The sequence below is a fragment of the Paroedura picta genome, chromosome 10 (assembly GCF_049243985.1).
Source record: "Paroedura picta isolate Pp20150507F chromosome 10, Ppicta_v3.0, whole genome shotgun sequence".
Classification (NCBI taxonomy): domain Eukaryota; kingdom Metazoa; phylum Chordata; class Lepidosauria; order Squamata; family Gekkonidae; genus Paroedura; species Paroedura picta.
This window is the reverse complement of record NC_135378.1, coordinates 76,353,158-76,375,502: the sequence shown is the minus strand read 5'-3', so window position 1 is coordinate 76,375,502 and position 22,345 is coordinate 76,353,158. Positions and strand designations below refer to the sequence as shown.

Below are 22,345 nucleotides of genomic sequence, written 5' to 3'. Positions count from 1 at the left end.
TTTTACTATTTACATGTAAGCCGCCACAAGTCCTCGGAAAGTGGTGGGAAAGAAATCAAATGAATGAATGAACGAACGAACGAATGATACCAGCATTGAGAAGGAGGGGAAGAGAGAGAGAAACTTCTTTTCAATTTAGCAAACCAGAGAATTAGACTGAGAGACGCTGTCATTCCCTCCCCCTTCCACCCCACAGACAGACATAGATACACAGAGAGGTAGGAAGGGGAAGATAATAATATTTAAGGTGCCACATTCTGCTTGGTCCAAAAAGAGAACTCTCCAGTCCTAAGAAACCCTAGAAATAGGAGCTCCAAAAGGAGCTTCATCTAATTTCTGCCATGCCCAGAACCTGTGCTTGTGTGTGTGTGGGTGGGTGTGGGGGGGGGGCACGATCCACCTCTCAGATGGAGAGATGCCTACAGATCAGACACATAGTGTTGGCTGGAAGCCGCATTCCCCTGGCTTCTGTGTTCTTCACCTTTTCTATAGATAACCCCACTACCTTTGTGTGTGTGTGTATTGTGTGCTTGCTGCTTTGAGTGGAGAGGCTTCTTGGAGTAACTTATCCATTGCTTGCTGCTCTAATCTGGATCCTGAAGGCAACTGGTGTCGGAAAACTCCCTAAATTTGGATATCTAGTTCTCTAGGGGCAACAGTGGGGGTACAATGCCTTAAGATTAATAATCCTGACAGGTTCTAGTCTTATATAATATATACAACATGCAGTCTATCCCAAATATCACCTGTATGGCATCACTAGGCATTTTGGGGAGCAGCCCTCGTAGGCCAGCCTAGCCTGATAGGCTCAGAGCTCAGATGCCAAGCAAGGTTGGTGCTTGGATGGGAGATGGCCAAGGAAAACCAGGGTTGCTATTCAGGGGCAGGCAATGGCAAGCCACCTCTGCTCATCCCTTGCCTTGACCACCCCATGGGGTGGGACCTTATGGGGTTGATGGCACACCTCATTATGTCTGGACCATTTATGGCCAAAACCACCATGCCTGGGATTTAAAGACCTGCCTTGAATGTTCTTTCTGCTGAAGCTGAGGGGACCGGTCTATCGCCGGGAGCACCAGACCAAGGAGAGATACTGTAATTCGTTGTGCAAAGCAGCCTGGCATCCCTGGGCCCTTGGCCAACTGTGTCTCCATCTGGCACGTCTGTTCCTGGAACACTGTAAAGAGAAACATTATCTCCAAGAGATGGTGCGAGGCACCCTTCATAAACAGCTGGAGCACATCAGACCGATCATCCGTGTGGCCGAGGAGCGGTGTCTGGTGGCCTCTGATATCCCAGATGTCATAACGTGAGCAGAGGCGAAGAATGTGTTTGCCACAGGAAGGCAATTGAACTCTTGCTCACCCGCTCTGGAGAGATGCGTGCTCTCTCTGCCAGAAGACCAGAATGCAGAGCCATCAAATCAAAAGCATGAATAAAATGCTCCATTCATCCTGATCACCAAATAGGGATCCATTGTACTGTGGAGCTAGAGTTGGCAGCTCTAGGTTGAGACATACCTGAGAATTCAGGGAGTGGGATCTGTGGACAGCAAGGACCTCAGCAGGGTATAATAGCATATAGTCCACCCTCCAAGAGAGAGCCTCTTGTGGCGCAGAGTGGTAAGGCAGCGACATGCTGTCTGAAGCTGTCTGCCCATGAGGTTGGGAGTTTGATCCCAGCAGCCGGCTCAAGGTCGACTCAGCCCTCCATCCTTCCGAGGTCGGTAAAATGAGTACCCAGCTTGCTTGCTGGGGGGTAAACGGTAATGACTGGGGAAGGCACTGGCAAACCACCCCGTATTGAGTCTGCCATGAAAACGCTGGAGGGCGTCACCCCAAGGGTCAGACAAGACTCGGTGCTTGCACAGAGGATACCTTTACCTTTACCTTTTACCACCCTCCAAAGTAGCCATTTTCTCCAAGGGGGTTGATCTTGGTCATCTAGATCCATAGCAGGAGATCCCCAAGTGTCACTTGGGAGATTGGCTACTCCTGCTATAGAGGATTGTCCAACTTGGCTCTCCAGATATCCATGGACTACAGTTCCCATGAGTATGCTAGCAGGGCCTCATGGTAATTGTAGTCACTGGACATCTGGAGAAAGACAGTTTGACCACACATTCCTATGGGGTGTGGAGTGGGAATCTTGCCAAACGGGTGATTTCCCCTCGAAACAAAATGGCAACATGAGCCCTTTTGTGTTGAGGGTTATCCTGCAGGAAAGGGAAAACTAACAGAGCGATACGGCATATGGTGCATACAGCTGGAGATTATACCTTCAAGCTGTGCATTTCAAAATCGTGCACCTCTTTCCTACACTATCTTTCTGGTTACTGGGAGGGCAGTTTGCATGGCCCAGTTGGCCTCATCTCAGAAGTTAAGCAGGGTCAGTCCTGGGGACCAAGACCACCTGCCTTCTCAGCCAGGGGCTTACAGAAATATGAGATTCCTTGGGTGGCTGATGGTTTTTGGATAGGAACAGAAGAGTCAAGCTTCCTCATCCAGGGGTCGGAGTTTCTGTCCTTATCAAATGAGGCTTGACTCTTCTTAATGGTGGACAGTTTATTTGGAATAGGTTTTGGCAAGCCTGGGAAATTACAGGTGTGATGCAGTTGTCTCACATTGCGATGATTGCTCCGGTTTCGCTAACTTGAGTACCCTCTGCTGTAAAAGTGCAAACCTCCATTGTGAAAGAGTACCATGCCATAGAGTCACCCTGCCCAAGCATCCATTTTCTCCAAGGGACCCGATCTCTGTAGCTTGGAGATGAGCTGTAATTCCAAGAGATCTCCAGATCCTACCTGAGAGCTGGCCTCTTGTACCACACACAGGCTGAAGTATTCACAAAACTTCAACACCTCCGGTTTGTCAGAAGGACCAATGGATGTGTGTGCCGTGTGATACAGGCAGAAAACGGTTGTGTGAGACAGCCCACGAAAAAGGAACCAGAAAGGAGATTCTAGAACAGGGGTAGTCAAACTGCGGCCCTCCAGATGTCCATGGACTACAATTCCCAGGAGCCCCTGCCAGCGAATGCTGGCAGGGGCTCCTGGGAATTGTAGTCCATGGACATCTGGAGGGCCGCAGTTTGACTACCCCTGTTCTAGAAGGTTCTGCCCAGTCAATGAGGAAATGATGCATCATTTATAAACCTGTCAGAATCTGTAAATGGCCTCATGTATTTTTGACACCATGTCAACAAATTTAAAGTGAGACCCAGTATCTGATGAAACATGTTTGAAAAAGGGGCAACAAACGCTCTCTGTGACAAACCATCCTTTTGATCGTTAACTAGAAAGGAACGTGAAGTGGGGCATATGGAATGAAGGAAGAATCTCAGTGTGAATGACCCACATCTGCTCCCTGAACTAGCAGCCACAGCAGGGCAGAAAGAATGAGACTTTTCTTCCCTGGTAATTTCAGGGATAAGATGGCATCACACAAGCAAATCCCTTCACAGTCTAGTTGGCACCAAGCAATTTCCCCAACAGTTCATTTGCGTTGATGCTTGCCTGCATTCTGGATCTTCTTTGCGGCTGTATTGTGGAACCAGCAGATCTTCCACATTCAAACATGGTGCTGGCATGCCTCGTAAGCACAAGGGAAGCTAAGAGCCAAAATAAAAGCTGCGGTGGAAGAATTTCCCGTTCTGTGATGTTTAAAGGCAGTTGTAGGGAAAGGGAGCCGAGTCTAATTCTGTCTGAGTCTATCACTCACATGGGTGGGAGAAATTACTACCTTCTTCAGAGCTATTTCCCCCAATGTGAACAGTCTCTTCTCCTGAATTTTCTGCTGGAATGGCTTGATAGTGCCTGCATGTTGACAGAGCAAACAGAGCATTTTCCTTGATGGGGCAAACAGAGCATTTTGCATTGGGAAACTGGTGCAGGGAAAAGTGCTACCCAGTGCAGGTTCCAGATTTTGGAGAACTCTGGGCAGACGGTGTCTGGGGCAACCTTCTGCCCACCTTGCCGCCCTCCTCCTGAACCCCTTCTCAGTAGCCCTCCCACCTCCTGCAGCCACACTCACCTGCAGAGCATCTCTGCCCTTTCCTCCACAGCACTGGTTGTCGTGTGCAGCTGCTGTGCCCAGCCAGGAGAGCTGCCTTTGTGCACCATTTGCATGCAACGTCTCCTGGCCCCAAGAAAGTACGTCTGGCCAAGGAGTTTTCTTTCCTGGCTCCCACTTGGTGAAATGAGCTCCCAGAGGGGACCAGGGCCCTGTTGGAGCTGTCCCAGTTCTGCAGGGCCTGTAAGATGGAGCTCTTGCACAAAGCATTTAGTTGGGGCCAGTGATCCCAATGACATCAAATGGGCCTCCCCTGGATGCCCCCCCCCACACTGGGCCATGTCCTCTGAGAGGCTATCTTGGAAAGCTGCCTGGTGGTGCTGAGATGTTCAGATTTAAACATTGTGATTGATTTATTGTTTGAAGGTTTTTAAGATCCACGGGCTTTCTTCCCTTCCCTTTCCAGAGCACCTCTGATCAATAGATGTTGAGCAATGACTAAAAGAATAGCAAGTGAGTTTCTAAAGGAAACTGTGAGACTGGGATCGGGTCACTCAGCTCTCCCAAATCCCCTCCCTCCCCCGCAGTAGGTTCCTTTAAAGCAGGGGTATTCAAACTGCGGCCCTCCAGATGTCCATGGACTACAATACCCATGAGCCCCTGCCAGCAAATGCTGGCAGGGGCTCCTGGGAATTGTAGTCCATGGACATCTGGAGGGCCACAGTTTGACTACCCCTGCTTTAAAGCAAGATCTCTTCCCCACAAAGACAGATCCGAGCTCATTAAAAAAAAAACATTCTTGATTTTTATTATATTTATTACTGTGGAAATCAGATGTAAAACAGGAAAACATGGAAATTCCTACAGGCCTTGGGCCGGCTCGAAAACGCAACTTCTGTATTATCATCACAGGACTGTTCATTCATGCACGTTTCTAAAAGGTAATATCCAAAATAAATGCTACGGTACAGCTTTGGAGGCTAAAACTAGCTCTATTTTGTACAGAGAACATCACAGTGGGTGATTTTTTTTTTTGACCTATAAAAAAAGGATACAGCCACAAGAACGGAAGGCAGCTTTATAAGCCTGTCAGTCTCCTGACCGTCTGTAGACAGATTCAAGGCCATTTTAACACGGTCAGCGGTCAGAAGTTTTTAAGGTCGGGTCCCTGTGCGATTCCGTGTTAGATCTGCACGCCTTTCCCTTCTTTTGTGTGTCAGACCATTAAGGCCTCTGCTTGGGCATGAGGGGATACAGGGAATATGGCGAAGGCATTATCATTCAGTGAACTTTCACAGACAGATTCTAATTCCAACTTTCGTTTCCCTAGATGCTTTTATGGCCTTTTCGTGCATGGAGAGGTGTGCAGACAGTTAAGTTCTGCTTGACAAGAAGCCACAGCTAAACTTGGGTTCCTCGGAAAGGTATTTTACAAGCACAGGCTTGTCCCCTGCTTCTTGTACAAATCCCCCCCTCCCAAAAAAAATTGCTTATGGTGATTCCTTTATGGAGTTTTCAAAGCAAGAGACATTCAAGAAGAGGATTTGGTTTTTATATCCTCCTTTTCACTACCCGAAGGAGTCTCAAAGTGGCTCACAGCCGCCTTCCCTGCCTTGCCCCACAACAGACGCCCTGCAAGGTAGGTGAGACTGAGAGAGCTGAGACAAACTGCTCTGTGAGATCAGCACTATCAGGGCTGTGACGATTCCAAAGTCACCCAGCTGGCTGCATGTGGAGGAGTGGGGAATCAAATCCGGCTCTCCAGATTAGAAGCTGCTGCTCTTAACCACTGCACCAAGCTGGGGGTCATTTAGGTGCGTTGTCACTGCCCACCGCTTTATAGCAAACCCTGGATTTCCTTGGTGGTCTTCCATCCAAGGACTAACCAAGGTTGACCTTGCTTAGCTTCTGAGATCTGATGAGACGGGGTTGGCAACCGTCTACTCAAATGGAGACATTTTTTCCAAGCTAGAGTGACTGAAAGCCACCTGAAAGCTTGTAAGTCATGGTCTTGAGGGACATGCAAACCAGTGCTAATTCACCCATTCTTTGGGGAATACCTTAAAAAGAGCAGATAGGGAAACGAAAGGCACTGAAGGGATTATTCCTCCTGTTTATGGACTCAATGGGTGCCAAGCCCTGGAGACCCCAGGTCTACACTCAGCAAAAACAGGACCATTGGGAAGAGGGTCACAAGCAGAAGGGTCACCTAGAAAGCCAGAGGAAGTCAATCATTCCATTTTGGGCCATCCAAGCTCCCAAGATGCGGGCAGATAGGCTGTGATCATACCACTTCAGGAGTCCTTAGAGCTAGTCAATGATAAGCATCAAGATAGGTCACACTGACAAAGAGAGATCCTCTCCACTCCCCCCCCCCGCATTTAAAATTGATTTTCATTCAGTATTCATTTGGCTATTTGAATGACATGTGTGGGAGGGTATGTCCCTGTGTGTCAAGTCCCCTCAAGTTGCTTCTGACTTATAGTGACTCTATGAATGAATGACCTCCAAACAATCCTATCACTAACAGCCTTTTTTGTGTCTTACAAACTGGGGTCTGTGTCAGGTGACCAGATTGTCCCACTTTTGGAGGGACATCTGGGGACATCTGGCAAATTGTACTTATGCTGAAATTAAAAAAATATATATATTACAATACTATTTTTGCGTTCTATGAAAATTTTTGTTGCTCCGTATAGACTAAATTTTAATCAAGAGCCTGCCCCCCCCCGTCAATGGTGTCCCCCTTTACCAATGTTAAAATCTGGTCACCTTAGGCCTGTGGCTCTCTTGCCTGAATCAATCATTTAGGTACCTATTTTATTTTACTTTTTTTTTTTTGGGGGGGGGGTGGTTCTACAGGTTGATGGTTTAGCACAAGAGCTATCTGAATCCTCTTCCATCATCCATAACAACATCAGGAAGATTATTTGAATGGTGGCCTCCGTCTGGGAGAATCGTCTGGCAGGGCCGTTCCACTGGACAAGCGGCTTATGGTCCCATCGTTAAAACAGCCTTTTATCCTGGTCAGTGATCAATTCAGGCAACTAAAGCTACTTTGCATTCTGCCCTAATAGAGCAAAGCTGGTCTTTGTCGTTTCTTTCTCTCTGTCTCTCTTTTTAAAGGGTAACACATTTATCACACGAGATGTGCTGGTGCTGTGGACTTTTTGGGAGGTGGGGGGAACCAAAGGAGGTGGGGGAACCAAAGGAGCTCTATTGCTTAGCTACACACACATTTCAGCAGGCATGGGGGCCCATGTATTGTATTCACTATCAGTCCAAAATTTTTGAGTTTTTCAAAAAGGCTATAACGTAGCTGCCCTGTCTTGCCTGCTTTCATCACTCAACAACCTGGAAACTTTATCTTTTGCAATTGTTCTCAGTTTTTTCTTCTTCTTAAAACATAGCTGTATGTATTGGAAACACTAGAATTAGAGGCATAAGTCAGCTGGGTCCAGAGGTGGGGGTCCATTCCGCAGCTAAAAGCAGCTGCAGATTGTTAAGACGGGTCTCGGTTCCCTCCCGAAGCAGACACTTCCATTGTAGGGTTTTTTTTAATGGGATTTACCCCCATGATAAACTCCATCCATGGCTGGAGAGGTCAGCAAATAGATCTGCAGTTTAAAAAGAGCTGGGAATACACGAGTTTCCTCTCTTGTGAACTTCAAGTCCATTAAAATATGTTTTTTTTTCCATGGCTGTTTATGTCCTCTGCTTCTCCATCCCTCCAGAAAACATCCAAGAGGAGTCGTTCTTTGTGACCCAAAGGGTGGAAGGAAATGGACAGAAGGTTCCCTCAATGGGGCTTCGTTTGACAATCCACCACGGCGACAGAGGACGATTTGGGATGGACACAATGTTATCTGAAGGCACGAGAATGAACATCGGAGAATTTGTTTTCCTCATCCGAACGTAGGACAGCAGCCAACGATGCTGCGCACGCTGAGGGGAGAAATACATAAGTGCTAACACAGACAAACGCAGTAAGAGAAGCCAAGCATCAACCACTCTTACCTAAATACTGTTGACAGCTACTACCATTGAAGGAATCCACACAGAAGGTTCACATTTTCAGACATAGCAGGGAATCAAGATTACAGCATCCTGTCATTATGAAGCAGTTACCTGACGACATTATCAAGCATGGCAGCTTACAGATCAATGGGAAGGCGGGAAAGTGAATTGAAAGCAAGTTGCAATGAGAAAGAAACACGGGAATGGGATTTAGTGACGGCATGCCAAAAGAAATGTGAATTCTAGCAGCTGAGAACTAGCTTGGCCAGTCCAGGTTAGAGAACAGAAGAAGTTTTTTATGCCCTGCTTTGCACTGCCTCACAGGGTATCTGTGGGGGGGAGAGGAGGCGACTGTAAGCCGCTTTGAGACTCCTTCGGGTAGAGAAAAGCGGCATATAAGAACCAACCCTTCTTCTTCCTGAATGTTTCTCACAGTGTCTTACAATCGCCTCCCCTTCCTCTCCCCACAACAGACACACTGGGAGATTGAGAGAGCTCTGACAGGACTGCGCCGTCAGAACAGCTCTAAAAGGACTATAACTAGCCCAAGGTCACCCCGCTGGCTGCCAGGGGAAGAGCAGGGAATCAAACATGGCTCGCTAAATTAGGAGCCGCTGCTGTTAACCACTACACCACGCTAACTCAATTGCCATTACCCTCTTGTATTTACAGTTAGCCGAAACACATGATGGATGAGCGATTTTGTTCTTCAAGGAAAAGACTACAGAAACCCAAGGTTGGTTGCCAGTCATGTATTTCCGCTAGACACTCCCTAAAACTGGCTAGGATGAGCAATCCAGAGCAAATGGGTAACTAATTGGTGAATTTATAGGTTACAACCTAAGAGCCTGATTCAACTCCCAGAGGGCTAATTGCCCAGCACTGCCTTGTCCTTGTGCATCTCTGTATAAATATTGTTGGGTTTTAACACCTCTTTACGGCCTTCAGGCATCCAAAAATAAATGTTTACTATGATGTCCTTGGTCCTGGCTTCTTCTCATTTAGCTGCATGCACAGACAATGCGGCCAATCTGTACTGTAGAACCTTTTTATCACCGGGGACTGGTCAACGCTTGACAATTTTACTGAGGCCCAGGGTGTGTGTGTGTAGTCTTTTGCTGAGGAATGTCACCGCTGAGCCCCTGCTCCACTTGCTTTCCCGCCAGCACCCCTGACTTCCTGCCGCCCACTGGGGGCACTGCCAGAAAACATGGCGGCCGCTGGAGAGCACCAAAGGTGAGCCGGTGGCAGAGTGGCAGGGCAGCCCCCGAGGCAGCAGCCAGGGAGGAGGACGAGGAGGAGCCATGGCCCGGTACCAACTGATCCACGGACCAGGGGTTGGGGATGTAGACAATAGCTGCCACACTCCCTCTGCCTAGCAGAGATCTCTTTTCATGTGCATCCCACAAGTGTCGTTTTGACCAGCACTGGTGCAACTAACACTATGCCGGTTGTGCAGTGGGAACTGGCTTGGTGTTGGGTGCCAGATTAATGCACAAATCTGTTTTTTTTTAAATCATATGAAGTAAACTTCTAGCACCATGAACATGTGAAGCAGCCACATGCTGAATCAGTCCCTTGGTTCATCAAAGTCAGCAGCTCCCCAGGGTCTCAGAGCAGAGGTCTTTTGTATCACCTAGATCTAATCCTTTTGGATGGAGATGCCGGGGATTGAACCAGGGACCTTTTGCATGCCGAATGGCTGCTGTACCACTAAACTCAGCCTCTCTTCACATTGGATTTTGCTCCCACAAACAATATAAAAACAAAATTTGGGTGGGTTCAGGATGGAGGAGCTGGAAAGGTGCACTGTATGGAGTAAATAAAGACCGGACAGAGATGACATTTAGAAATTATGAGAAAGTTTTAATGAATTTAAATCTCAAATAGATTTAACACTCAGGAACAATCTGGAGCGAGAAATCCATAATTTAGTACTTAGCCCTTGTGCGATTTGTTTTTTGTTGTTTGTTTTTTAAAGAGAAAATGAGCTTTCCCCTTAAAAAACTGACCAGAAGGGATGGCGGATGCTTTAAGAAAAAAAAATCATAGGAAATGTTCTGTGTTGAGGAAGAAAAATCACACAAATAGGAAACTATTGCAAAAATCGTTGGCGATGCTACAGACTCACAGTATATTCCTACTTACCAGTCGCCGAGTACAATAAAGGCTGTACCCAAGTTCTCTCTTTCTGCATCAGTCTTGCAAATTTACAGTACAATGTATTCACCATGTTAACAGTACAGTATAGTAGTAACACACAAGATACGTTTTGGCAAAAAATCTGGAGTAGGACTTCACCATTGAGATATTATAAGGTATAGTAACCATGTTTGATAAAAGGCTGCCCTCTTCAACCATCTATGGAAACAGATGAACAGAATGGGCTTTCAAACGTTAAAAAAGCATGGATGTCCTATACCACAGGTGGCCAAGCTGTGACTCTCCAGATGTCCTGGGACTACAATTAGTGGCAGGGACTCATAGTAGTCATAGTCCACGGACATCTGGAGAGATGCATTTTCGCCACCCCTGTTTTGTACTGCTCAAATCTGAAACCCATATATGTTGAGAGATTCCACCGGAATAAATAAAATAGTTTCACTGCCCATGTGCACAGAAAGCTACAAGCTGCCCTTGGGCAATTGTGTACAGTCACAGCTCCTGTTTTGACACTCTGGCTCCCTCATAGTAAGACACCCCTCCAATATTCATTCATTCTAGCTCCACTTGAACAATAGCATTCAGCTGCTTTGGATACCGTGGAAGGGTTATCATACCTCTCCTAATTAGGAGTGACCAGCTTATTTATTCTGAGAAAAAGAGCTTTGACTCACAAATGCTTATAATCCCCAGATCTTCTACGGCTCTAAGGTGCTCCTGGAATCCGGTCTAGTTATTCTACCGCAGACCGGCATGGCTGCCCTCTGAAACCACATATTTAAATGGTTCCGCTCCTAAGGACCCATTGAAATTACTGTTAAGTAGGCTGCACCACACATCTGCACACCAGGAGATATGACGCTGGTGGAAGCTCTGGAGCAGGGGTAGTCAAACTGCGGCCCTCCAGCTGTCCATGGACTACAATTCCCATGAGCCCCTGCCAGCATTCGCTGGCAGGGGCTCATGGGAATTGTAGTCCATGGACAGCTGGAGGGCCGCAGTTTGACTACCCCTGCTCTGGAGCATAAGCTCCAGGAATAAAAGGAGCTACTCTGTTCTTAGCACCCCAATCCTAAAAACATGTCTTTTAGGTTTCAATCCAATTGATTCCAATGAAACTGACTGCAACAATTCAGCACTCTTCAGATTGCAGCCTTACAGCGACACAATGCTCATCGCTCTGACGGCGGAGTGCAGCTCAGCTCTAAGTAGGTCTCTTTGCAGTTGGAACTTTGGAATCTAATCCAAAACGCTTCTGCTGCAAGCTGCCTTCGAGGGCTGGAACTGGGCTTGAATTTTTTTAAACACTTGGAAGCCAGCTGGATTGGTGAACTGAAAACAAAACTCCCTGTTTGATGCATGTCTGGTCAAACATGTCTGGGCAGTTTGGACTCTGGTTTTAGGATGCAGTGCACCCCCACATCACTGCTGACATCGGCAGGGATCAGCCTACGCTTCCGTTGAGGCTTTTTCTCCTCCTGCACTCACCCCTTTGTTTGGGATATGCCAATTAATCTGGGGGAAAGAAGAAGAGAACAGCTGGGTTTGTGTCCCCCTGTTTTTTACTATGCAGCTCGGGGAGAGCCAGCTTGGTGTAGTGGTTAGGAGCGCGGACTTCTAACCTGGCGGGTTTGATTCCCTGCTCCTCCTCCACATGCAGCCAGCTGAGTGACCTTGGGCTTGCCACAGCACTGATGAAGCTGGTCTGAGTCTGAGCAGTAATATCAGGGCTCTGTCAGCCTCACCTTCCTCACAGGGCGTCTGTTGTGGGGAGAGGAAATAGAAGGTAAGCCATTTTGAGACTCCTTCGGGTAGAGAAAAGCAGCATATAAGAACCAACTCCTCCTCATCCTCTTCGGAGTCTCAAAGCAGCTTACAATCTCCTACTCCTCCTGTCCCCACAACAGACCCCCCGAGAGGTAGGTGGAGCTGACGGAACTCTGTGAGAACTGTGACTGCCTGAAGGTCACCCAGCTGGCTGCATGGGGAGGAGCAGAGAATCAAGCCCAGTTCTCCAGATTAGAGGCCACCGCTCTTAACCACAACACCAGGTTGGCTCTCCAGAAGGAAAAAGAGGAGAGCTGATGATGGTTGCTCAAGTTTCTCTTCCTTGTTGCATCCTAGGAAGGTTTTTTGCTAATCCCTCCATATGTGGGTGGCTGTTTCCCTTGGGAATGGATCATGTTTTAAATATTTTCTCCAGGGCTAAATACGTATCCAGACTATTTAGCTCCAGATTCTTATTTTTATTTTATGCAGCCCTGTGCCAGGTACAGAACTGTGAGAAGGATCATGGGTTAGTCCAGCATAAGCCATATAAACCTCTTCCACACAATCTGATAACAGCTGTTCAAAATACAAGGGCAACTGTTCAGTTTTTTTTTTTTGGGGGGGGGAGGTTTAGCCGCAGAGTGTTCTCTTTAAAGGGTTGTTTTCAAAGCAACATTTCAAGGATAATTTGCAGGGCCAGAATTCCTTCTGAGAGGTGACCTCCTACCTGACCACTAAAATAGCCTGTTTTTGCTGCAAGGCGAACAACTGAACAAAAAGTGTTAAGAGGTACATGTGACTGCATTTGAGGAGCCCTGCTGATGGCTGGAGACAATGCAGAAATCCTGAACTTCTAAGCATTCAAAGAGCATGGCGAGGAAAACAAATGTTGAGCTCTTTGAAAGTAGGGTTGGGAAATTTCCTTTATAATTCAGTTTTGTTGACCTTGCTGGGAAAAGTCTCAGAAAACACTCAAGTATGTTCCATCTTATAGTGACAGAAGTTCAGAAGAAAGCACATTGGGGATTTTGAACCCAGCTTTTCCTTGCTCCCATCCTTAGTAAACTTCCTTTGTAGGATGAATCCCGGGAATGAGGAGAAGCTACTGGTTAGGTTTAAATGGCTGTGGGCCATTTCGGCTTAACAGCTGACAGGCACACCCACCCTCCTGTTAGGCAGGAATGGCGGCCAGCCATTTAAAAGGAACAGCAGGGTGGGTCTGCCCATTAAATGGCCACAAGACATTAAGCCAACCAAGCAGAGGGAAACAAAACAGGTGGGTTAAATGGCTGCTAACCATTTAACCCTTTCCAGGGGACTCAAACTAGTTGGTTGGGGAATTTTTGGCTCATTTCAAGCCTTGAACTGGACTGGAAATTTACATGCAGAATTAAACTTGGTTGATCTTAAAGGTGTCACTGGATCCACACTTTGTTTTGTTTAGGATCGCACTGTAAGACTAACGTCTTTATTGTCTGCATTTCCGGATAAGTTTTTCAAGTTATTCTCCTTTCCACAAGGAAAGGCACATTTCTTTCTTTCTTTTTTTCCTGAGCATGCAATACCGGCTATTCAAGCCACTCCAGTTTGACTGATTCATCAAAATGAGCAGGAGAAAGGAGGCACAAGGAGGCATGGTAAATTGGAACTGGTGAACAATGGGACGAAGAATTCTAGAGCACGTTAATAGCAGAGCTGAAACATCTTTAACTCTAAAGTAAAGGTGACACTTGCACCGTGAGGCCACAAAGCACTGATTTATAAGCCACACAGGGCTGTCCCTGAAAACAGCAAACCCATGCTGAGCTCTCCTTCCCCTCCCTCTGTAACATGTAGTACAACCCATCCCACATAAGAAGAAAGGGAAGGTATAATGAAATGTGTACTTATTTCAGAGGACGAAGAATGAGATTCTTGACACAAGGGATGTCATTTTCAACAGAATTCCATTTTTTAAATAACACAACTTGGCCCTAAATATTCTCCATTATCAATCTGCGAGAGTGCTGTACCTGAAAATTGTGGGTTTTGTGTCTCTGAAATCCATTATCCTGATCCAATTCTGTTGGGATAATTGAAATATGTCCTGCTTGACTCTGAACAAAAATTATTCCCGAACATCTTTGATTCGTTTTGTGAGATTGCTGATTTCACTTGGCCCACTGGGATTGGGACTTCTGTTCTCTTGAATTAAAAAATAATCAGGTAAGCTGCAATTTGCATTTTTTATCTTCCTCACTTTTCTCTTAGTGGAGCTACCAGATCAATAAAAACCAAGTTATAAAAAGCCATCTCTTAAGCCAGGGGTAGTCAAACTGCGGCCCTCCAGATGTCCATGGACTACAATTCCCAGAAGCCCCTGCCAGCATTCGCTGGCAGGGGCTCATGGGAATTGTAGTCCTTGGACATCTGGAGGGCCGCAGTTTGACTACCCCTGGCTTAAGCCTTTATAAGCAGGTACATCCTACCAATCCATAGAAATGGACAGTGAAGATTGTAAATGTATTTTTATCCCACCCTTCTCCCCAGTGGGAACCCCATAGTGGCTTACAGCTTTCTCCTCTTCTCCAGTTTATCCTCACAACAACCCTGTGAGGTAGGTTATACTGAAAGCATGTGACTGACCTAAGGTCACCCAGGGAGTTTCCATGGCACATGCAGGGATTTGAACCTGGGTCTCCTAGGTCTTAGTCTGAGACTTTAACCACTACACAAGGCTGGCTCTAAATAGGGATATGAGTATGATTAATGAAATGATTAACATGAGTGTCACCATTCTCCAAGTTGCTCCTCTGAGCTTCCCTGTATCAGAAGACCTCTCAATACCCCCTTTCTTAGCAACATGGGAGATTATATGTCCCTAATTAATAGGTGGAAATTACAAAGAAGCAGATCTGATGAGCTGCAATTTAAAATCTTTTGTTATGCAAACAAGTAATGGAGTGTGAAGGGTTAATTCCTCACAGAGCCAAAGAGACTTGAGGATCAGTCTGCTCCAAGGTATCAACTAACCAGAGAAAGATTTGAGAGCTGAATACTGAAGAGAGAGTCAACTGGAATTCAGCCATGACCGAGAATAATCTAGTACTGACAAATCTGAGTCTAGCTCTGACTGAGAAGTACTGTGCTTAGCTCTGACTGAGAGCAGTTTAACACAGACGGGGTACTGGGAAGGTTGGCAGGAGGAGTGGGTAGTTAGGTAAAGACTCTAATTCAGGTCAGGAAAGAGAATGGATCATCTAGTGAGAGAAGAATTTTCCTACCCAGTAAAAGCAGGGAGCTAGTTCTGAAGAGAGATCCCTAGTCTGGTGTGTTTAGAAACTGCCTTTTAAATCCTGAAGAGTCAGATAAAAAAACTCAAGAAAAGCACTGGTGTGTTTAGTGAAGGAGTCTGAGTATTGGGTGTATTCCTCCCTTTTGGAAACCAAAAGCACAAAATATGTTCAATAATGCATAATGGAATGTTTAGGAAATATACTGGAAAAAAAAAGTCTCTCATTTTAAAGATTTTAAGTCAATGGGAAAAGCTTGAGAAACTCTAAGTTTCTTGAAACATATGTGCCTATACTGATTTTACCCTTGATTTCACTTGAGCTTCCCCCTCTATGCTGAATAAAATATTTTATTCTTCAATTTTAAAAAGTCTTAAGTGCTTTCTCAGTGGTTTAAGTTATAGTGGGATCTCAACTATTCCATCAGGTTCCTGGGCATAGCCAGCAGCAAAATCTCATAATGTGACAGGATGGGACCTCCATAGCTCTTCAGAAAAGAAAGAAAGAAAAAGATAAATAGGATTACGCAGTCAGAAAGGGAGAAAAAATGGAAGGAAAATCTTGCAGCTGAGGGAAGGAGGTGGGCTAGGTCATCAAAGCAGATACTGGGAGAAATTTCCTAGGAGCTCCCGAGTGGTGAACACATGAAGTTGTTAGTGGTCAAATGGCACTTCTTAATTTTCCATCAGCACCAAAGCTGACTGGATTTAGCCCGACACCTCTGCTATATGCTGAGATATTGTTTGCATTAATTAAAAAAATAATTAAAAAATTTACTCACAGCATTCATAATCTTTCTAATTCTTTCTTGTATTTAAACACCAAAATTGAATTCTTCACTTCTGGTTGGAGTGTCAGATAAAGAACCACCAGAATTATTAATGCCAGTCACAGAAACGCAGTGATGAACAAGAGCTCCCCCTGACCTGGCCCAAACCTAATGTAATAGTCCAAAAACATTCCAAGGAAATCTGGTACCCACCGAAATTGGTTGGGAGGGAGCTGGGTTTCTAAGATACTGCACCCCAAACTGAAGCACCTTTATGACGGCAGAGATGTCAGCGGTTTCCAAAGGCCCACAACATATTTAGGTCCGGTGTTACAGCATGGATTGAGCTCCCTGGGCAGAAGATCTATCTGCTCTTAGAGCTTCTTATCATGGGAGACAAGGGGCAGATGGTCTCTGACAATCCCTCTCCGAGTAGGCCGTTCACTTGGAATTATATTCCACCAGAACACAAAGAACTTGCAAGAAAGATGGAGCCAGGATGGAACTGTGGCTTTTGGTTTTTATACCCCGCTTTTCACTACCTGAGGGAGTCTCAAAGCAGCTTTCACTTGCGTTCCCTTCCTCTCCCCACAACAGACACCCTGTGAGGGAGGTGGGGCTGAGTGAGCTCTAATTGGGCTGTGATGAGCCCAAGGTCACTCAGCTGGCTGCATGTGGAGGAGAAGTGGGGAATCAAACCTGGCTCTCCAGATTAGAGGCTGCCTTCTTAACCAATACACCAAACCGGTTGAGTGTCACCAAAGAGAACATCTGCACTCCAATCAGGACAGGCTACTCATGCCCAAGTAATTGGTGTTCGGAAGGACCTTTCTCTGCCGGACACCATGGAGAGCTCCTACCAGTCAGAACAGATAATATTGAGCTGGGGGGCCAATAAATATCCCTCTCTTTATGCCTTTGTGTATGTATATAAAGTGCCGTCAAGTTGCAACCAGTTCATGGCAGCCCCAGCAAAGGGCTTTCAAAGCAAGAGAGAAGTAGAGGAGGTTTGTGATTGCCGTCCTCTGCAGAGTCTGCCTTGGTGGTCTCCCTTCCAAGTACCACCCCTGCTTAGTGGCTGAGATTTCACATGATCGGGCTACACCATGCTGCCTTCCCTCCCATCTATGTGCTCTTGGGAGTCTTTAAAAAAATTCTCAGTGTGTTTGGGGATTTAAGAAAAAACAGCTTTTTACTCTTTCTGTGCCAACCTGGCTCAGGCCTATTAAACTCCTACCTCCCTCCTGGCTCCCCTTTGGGGACCGGCTGCGACGCCGACCGTATCACTGTTGAATTACCCACATTAAAAAAAGCCAAACATTCTGTGTAGGATCTACTAGGGCTTTGTCAGTCACCTTATAAAAGGGGGGCTTGATGCCTCTTCACCCTTCCTTCTCGAAAGCAACCAGGACTGCTGCAGCCAACTGGCAATTTGAATTTGTGCTTCGTTGTGCTTGTCTTTTCCTTTGGCAACAGGTCCGGGGCCAAGGACTTTTACTTTAACGCAAAAGCTGTGTGTGCCAACTGCAGAATAAAGACAAATGAGAAGCAATGGCCGCAGGGAGTATCGTGAGTAAATTCTCCACCCTTCACCTCCCCAGTGATGAACTCGGGGGGGGGGGGGGGCTCATTTGCCGCGGATTTCTGGGTGCACACGTACAAAAATGGATACAGATGGACGAGCGTCACCATCCCCACCCACCTTCCCCAAACTTTCAGTCCAACACGGAGGATGCGGTGGGACGGACGCAGCAATTGGGGCGTCTGATGTTCTGCAGCATGGACTGGAAAACTCCGTGTTGCCGCCCCTTCAGTTTCCTGCTTGACGACGTATCCGAAGAAATGGATTTCCGGTTCTGGGCGCTTTGGGACTTTATCAGTTTCTCGTGTTCTCTGATCTGCCTCTGCAAGTGGTTCTGGATGGCAATCCCCAAGGATTCTGGGTCGAGGGAAGCGCCGTAGACTTCCCAGGTCATGCCCTGTTCGTCCCACACGACGTCCCTGACGCGTTTGGACTGCTTGGCCTGCACTTTGGCCTCTGTGCCTGGCCGGGACTCCTTCTTGTTGCCGCTGAAATTCAGTCTGTGCTGAGCAGGGGACGCAGTTTTGGCCTCCTTTCTGAGGTCACTTCCTTTGGCTACCTGAAGCCCCCGAGCCGGAGCGGGACTTCTCCGCGACTCAACGTCCGGACCAGCCCCCAGACGCTGACTGCCCGGCAGTATCACCTCTTTGCTTTGCTCGGGGACTTTCTGCTGTTCTCTCTTTCCAGGGCCAGGACTACAGCCTGCCTGCGGCCTGGCGGCAGCCCCCATTTTACTCCCTTCCAGCTCTTTCGAATGCAGAGGGATGAACTTTTCTTCCCTCTTTGGTTTTACGTCCACGGGGGAACCAGCCGGACCGGTTTCAAGGCCGCTAACAGTCTGGATTTGCAAATGCTGCGGCCGTTTGCTATCGCGAGCGATGCACGCAGCCTGTTCAGGTTCTCGGTGGAGAGATGGAGAAGCCTGGCTGTTTCCTGCGATGCACGGCCCGGGAGCCGGAGCGGCAGAGGGAGGTAGTTTGGTTTTGACTTTCGCGGGTTGCTGATTGCTGCTGCTGACAGTAATCTGGTAAACAGGCCTGGTCTTCGACGAGGCTGAAGAACCGGACGGTTGCTGAGCATCAACATGGCCGCCCGCCAGGCCGGCCTTTTGCGCTTCAACCCTGTCGACGGGTGTTCCTTGAGCACTAGCGGAGGTCAGCGAGCACGGATGCTTCCCGCTGTCCGAAGAAGCCGAGCAGACGGTATCGTGCACTCCCACCGGGGCGCTCTGAACCCTTCCAGCTTGAGTTCCCAACGTATCGATGGCAGCCGCCGCCTGAACATGCATTTCCGGCACGATTCCCGTAGGGGGAGCCGTTTGGAGAAGGGGTGCATAGCCGTCGGCCATTTCCTGTGGCTCCTTCCCGCCGCTTCCTGCGTAAATATCCTGCAACTGCTCTTGCTTCAGTTTTGTCTCGGGATGGGCGTTCTCTCTCAGGAACGCGGCAAAGATACTCGGGCTGGTGGAGGAGGATTTGTTTTCCATGTTGGCCACAGCCTGGACCCCGGCGTCCTGATGGTCCTTGTGCACCGCCTCCGTGACGACCGGGCCGCTGTCCATGTGCACCGTCATGGTACCCGTGTCTTTGAATTTGGAAAGCTCGGCCGCCACCTCCTCCCCGGTCTCTGTCTTGGGGGACGGCTGCGGTGCCCTCTCAAGACTGAGTTGACATTCTGCTTCTGGCACCACCTCGGCATTCTTTCTGTCTGCCGGCTGGGCATCCTTCCTCTCCGGCAGCTCTGCATCCCTGCAAATGGGGGCTTTGCCCTCAAGATCAGAGATGGCTTCAGGTTCCTTTGCTGAAAGCTGAGCCCTCTCAGGACCACTTTTTTCACCTACTGCTGCAGAAGCTTGTGGGGCTGAGGACTGAAGGCATGAAGAAATGCAGCCATGGGCTTCGCTGCCCTTGACACCATCTCCAGGGGTGGAATTTGCCTGCTCCGTGGCCTTACAGCATTGTCCTCTGTCACTGCTCTGCGTAGCCTCATTGGCCTCCTGAGTAGGAAGCCCCTTGACTGCCAGCTGGACTGGGCCAGGGTCCTCTACTGCAGCCAGGCCTCTGGACTCTTTGCTGCCTTCCTGCTCAGAGTTACTGGCTGGTTCCGGCATGGCTGGAGGGCCTTCTTTGGATGGGCTTAGGGACCCAGCAGTCAGCAGGCTTGCTTGATCAGTGCCATGCCCACAGCACCTCTCGTCCCTTCGCTTCTCCTCTACTGTGGCACAGCTCATGTCAGGCAAGTGATCCCCAGCCGGCTGTGCCTTGGCAGGAAGAGGAAAGCCATTTCCGTTCCTCTCTACGCTTGCTTGCTTGCACGGGCGTTTAGGAGAATGCGGCTCTCTCAGGCCATTTTCCTCTTCTGCAGCTGCAATCAAGGAAAGCCTCGCAGATCTCAGAGGATCCGGTACGGTCCCCATGGAAGTGTGGCCAGTCACGGCCAACGGACGGCTTCACGCGTGCGAGTCCGGTGTCCTGCTGAAAAGCGCTTACACAGACAGAGGTAGGGCTGCGGGGAACTCTTGCTCACAAGCAACCTGAAAAAGAAGAAAAGGGACACCGTTCACAACACAATCCCACGGAAGCAGTCCAAGCAGCTCGTGTCAGCACCATGTTCCTGAGCACATTTAAGATGCATGTGTATTTGGGGTGGGGAGAGCAGGATTCGCACTGTGGACTGCATCAGAATCAGGCTCCTCCCCTTTGCACATGCCTCCAGCCTATCTGAACTTAGCAGTTCTAGGAGGAGTGAGGGACAATGAAACATTGCCAGGGAAGGGCACATCTTTGTAGACAGGCTGAAAAAACCCTCTTCCTACCTACTTGTTTAAACCAGAGCCATATTGGGAGAGTGGTGTATACATTTTACTACCACTACTACTACTACTACTACTACTACTGCTACTACTACTACTACTACTACTACTACTAATGTGTTTTGTTTTTTAGAAAGACCACCTCTAGAATACCTGGAATAAGGACAAGTTTTTTCAGCCAAAACCTCCCAAGAAGGCCAGTTCCAGGTGGGTTTTTTTTAAAGGGGGGGGCTGATCAGACTGTGCCCAGCCCCCATCTGCTCATCACCAGGCCCCCCTATGCTCTCCTCCCCCCCCCCGCTGCAGAATCCATTCCTGTCCATGTATCATCCACCCTCCGACCACCTGTGCCCTTTTTCTCTGCACCGTTTGCACCTCCTTGCCCTGCCAATACTGGCCAGGGCGTGCAGCTGGGGGCATGTCACCTGTATCCCTGGGAGCGCCACTCCGGTGCACCATCTATATGCCCTTCCTCAGTCACACTGGGGAGATGGGAGCACAGCCACAGCGAGATGGGCAGGGAGGTGCGTGGGTGGAAGTCAACGGGCCTCGCCAGAAACCCCGGGAGCTGGCAGCTGCCCCCCCTCAAGGCAAGCTGGCACCGGCCCAACCTCGTAGTGTCATGAAGAGCAAGGCCAGGCCCGCTCCCGGCCCCGTCACACCTTGCTGTTCTCATTCAGCGGAATACTGTGGTGGGTCCTCCGATGGTAAATAAAGGGCAATTTCTCACACACAGGGGGGGTCCAAAGGCCCTTTGTTAAAAGCAGCTCCCACTGCCCCCTGGGATGTTTTGCTTTTCTTCTAGCGGCCAAGAATAAAGCGCGTCGAGCTGGGAAAGGAAGTACTGAAATTATTTACTTTGTAATTTTCTGCGGGACTCAAACGCACAAAAGACCTGCACTTTGAAGTCCCTCACCTGGGAGTTCAAACAAGATGGTTATATAAATGTCATCAAAACCAAAATTAAGAGTCTGCATTACCGGAGGGTGCGTCGAACTGTTCAAAGAAAGCTGCTTTCTAGGAGCTAAACCCCCCAAAACAGGCCAATCCAAGACAGAATACAGGTCTCTATAAGTATTTATGTGGCCCCCCAGACTCATTTCCTTGCCCTTCCATAGGGGTAGGCAACCTGTGGTCCTCCAGATGTCCATGGACTACAAAAAAGAACTAGGACAGGGGTAGTCAACCTGTGGTCCTCCAGATGTCCATGGACTACAATTCCCAGGAGCCTCTGCCAGCAAATGCTGTCCATGGACATCTGGAGGACCGCAGGTTGACTACCCCTGACCACATGGATAAAACTGACAGCCGCGGGCTGATCTGAATCAGTTTCCCAGAGCACATTGTGGGTGACCATTATTTCCGCAGAGCTGTGGAACTCCCTGCTGCTGGCTCAGCCTTTCTCTTCTTTAGCCTACGGGAGGGAGCTCTGTTTGAAATGACAAGCTGAGAGCAATTCCTAAGCGCCACGGCCCTTCTGCAAAAGAGAATCCTGGTGCTGTTACTGCTGCTCCTTCAAGGGACAGTGTTCATCCACAGAGTTGGCTGGTGACAAAGTGAATAATGTTTGCTTGCAATAAGGCTGTCAGTTTGATGGCTGAGGGGAAATGCGAAGGTATTGGGAGCTCTGTGCCTTGAGACACGTCCTGTTTGTGGTGTGAGTTTGCTTTTCAGAATGAAAGGACACTGCAGCAATCGCAGGCGTCGAGACATTCATGGAAAGAAAAGCTCAGCCCTCCCCACACGGATCCAGAGCATAATCTGCAGAGACAGCAAAAGCCTCCTCTATCTTTTTTTAATTGTGGGGAGAGGGAAGTCCCCCCTTCCCCTGTTATGTGGTACAGTTGATTTATTTAAAACATTTTTTTTGTGTTGCCTTTGCACAAGGCGGCCAGCTTGGTGTAGTGGTTAGGAGTGCGGACTTCTAATCTGGCAAGCCGGGTTTGATTC

General features: G+C 48.1%; 1 protein-coding gene across 5 annotated transcripts in view; it reads right to left on the bottom strand.

Annotated features, from left to right (window-relative positions):
- Positions 1-4,792: 4,792 nt before the first annotated feature.
- Positions 4,793-22,345, bottom strand: part of GPRIN3 (GPRIN family member 3) — a 43,286-nt gene continuing 25,733 nt past the window's right edge. For 3 of the 5 annotated variants that reach the window (XM_077300895.1, XM_077300897.1, XM_077300896.1), the window contains exon 2: positions 14,379-20,116. In XM_077300895.1, the coding sequence (XP_077157010.1) occupies positions 17,717-19,999 (2,283 nt within the window). In that variant the 5' untranslated portion in view covers positions 20,000-20,116 and the 3' untranslated portion in view covers positions 14,379-17,716. Of the gene's footprint in view, positions 7,956-14,378; positions 20,117-22,345 lie in introns of those variants that run through there. The other 2 variants (XR_013224933.1, XM_077300898.1) reach the window with 2 other exon arrangements.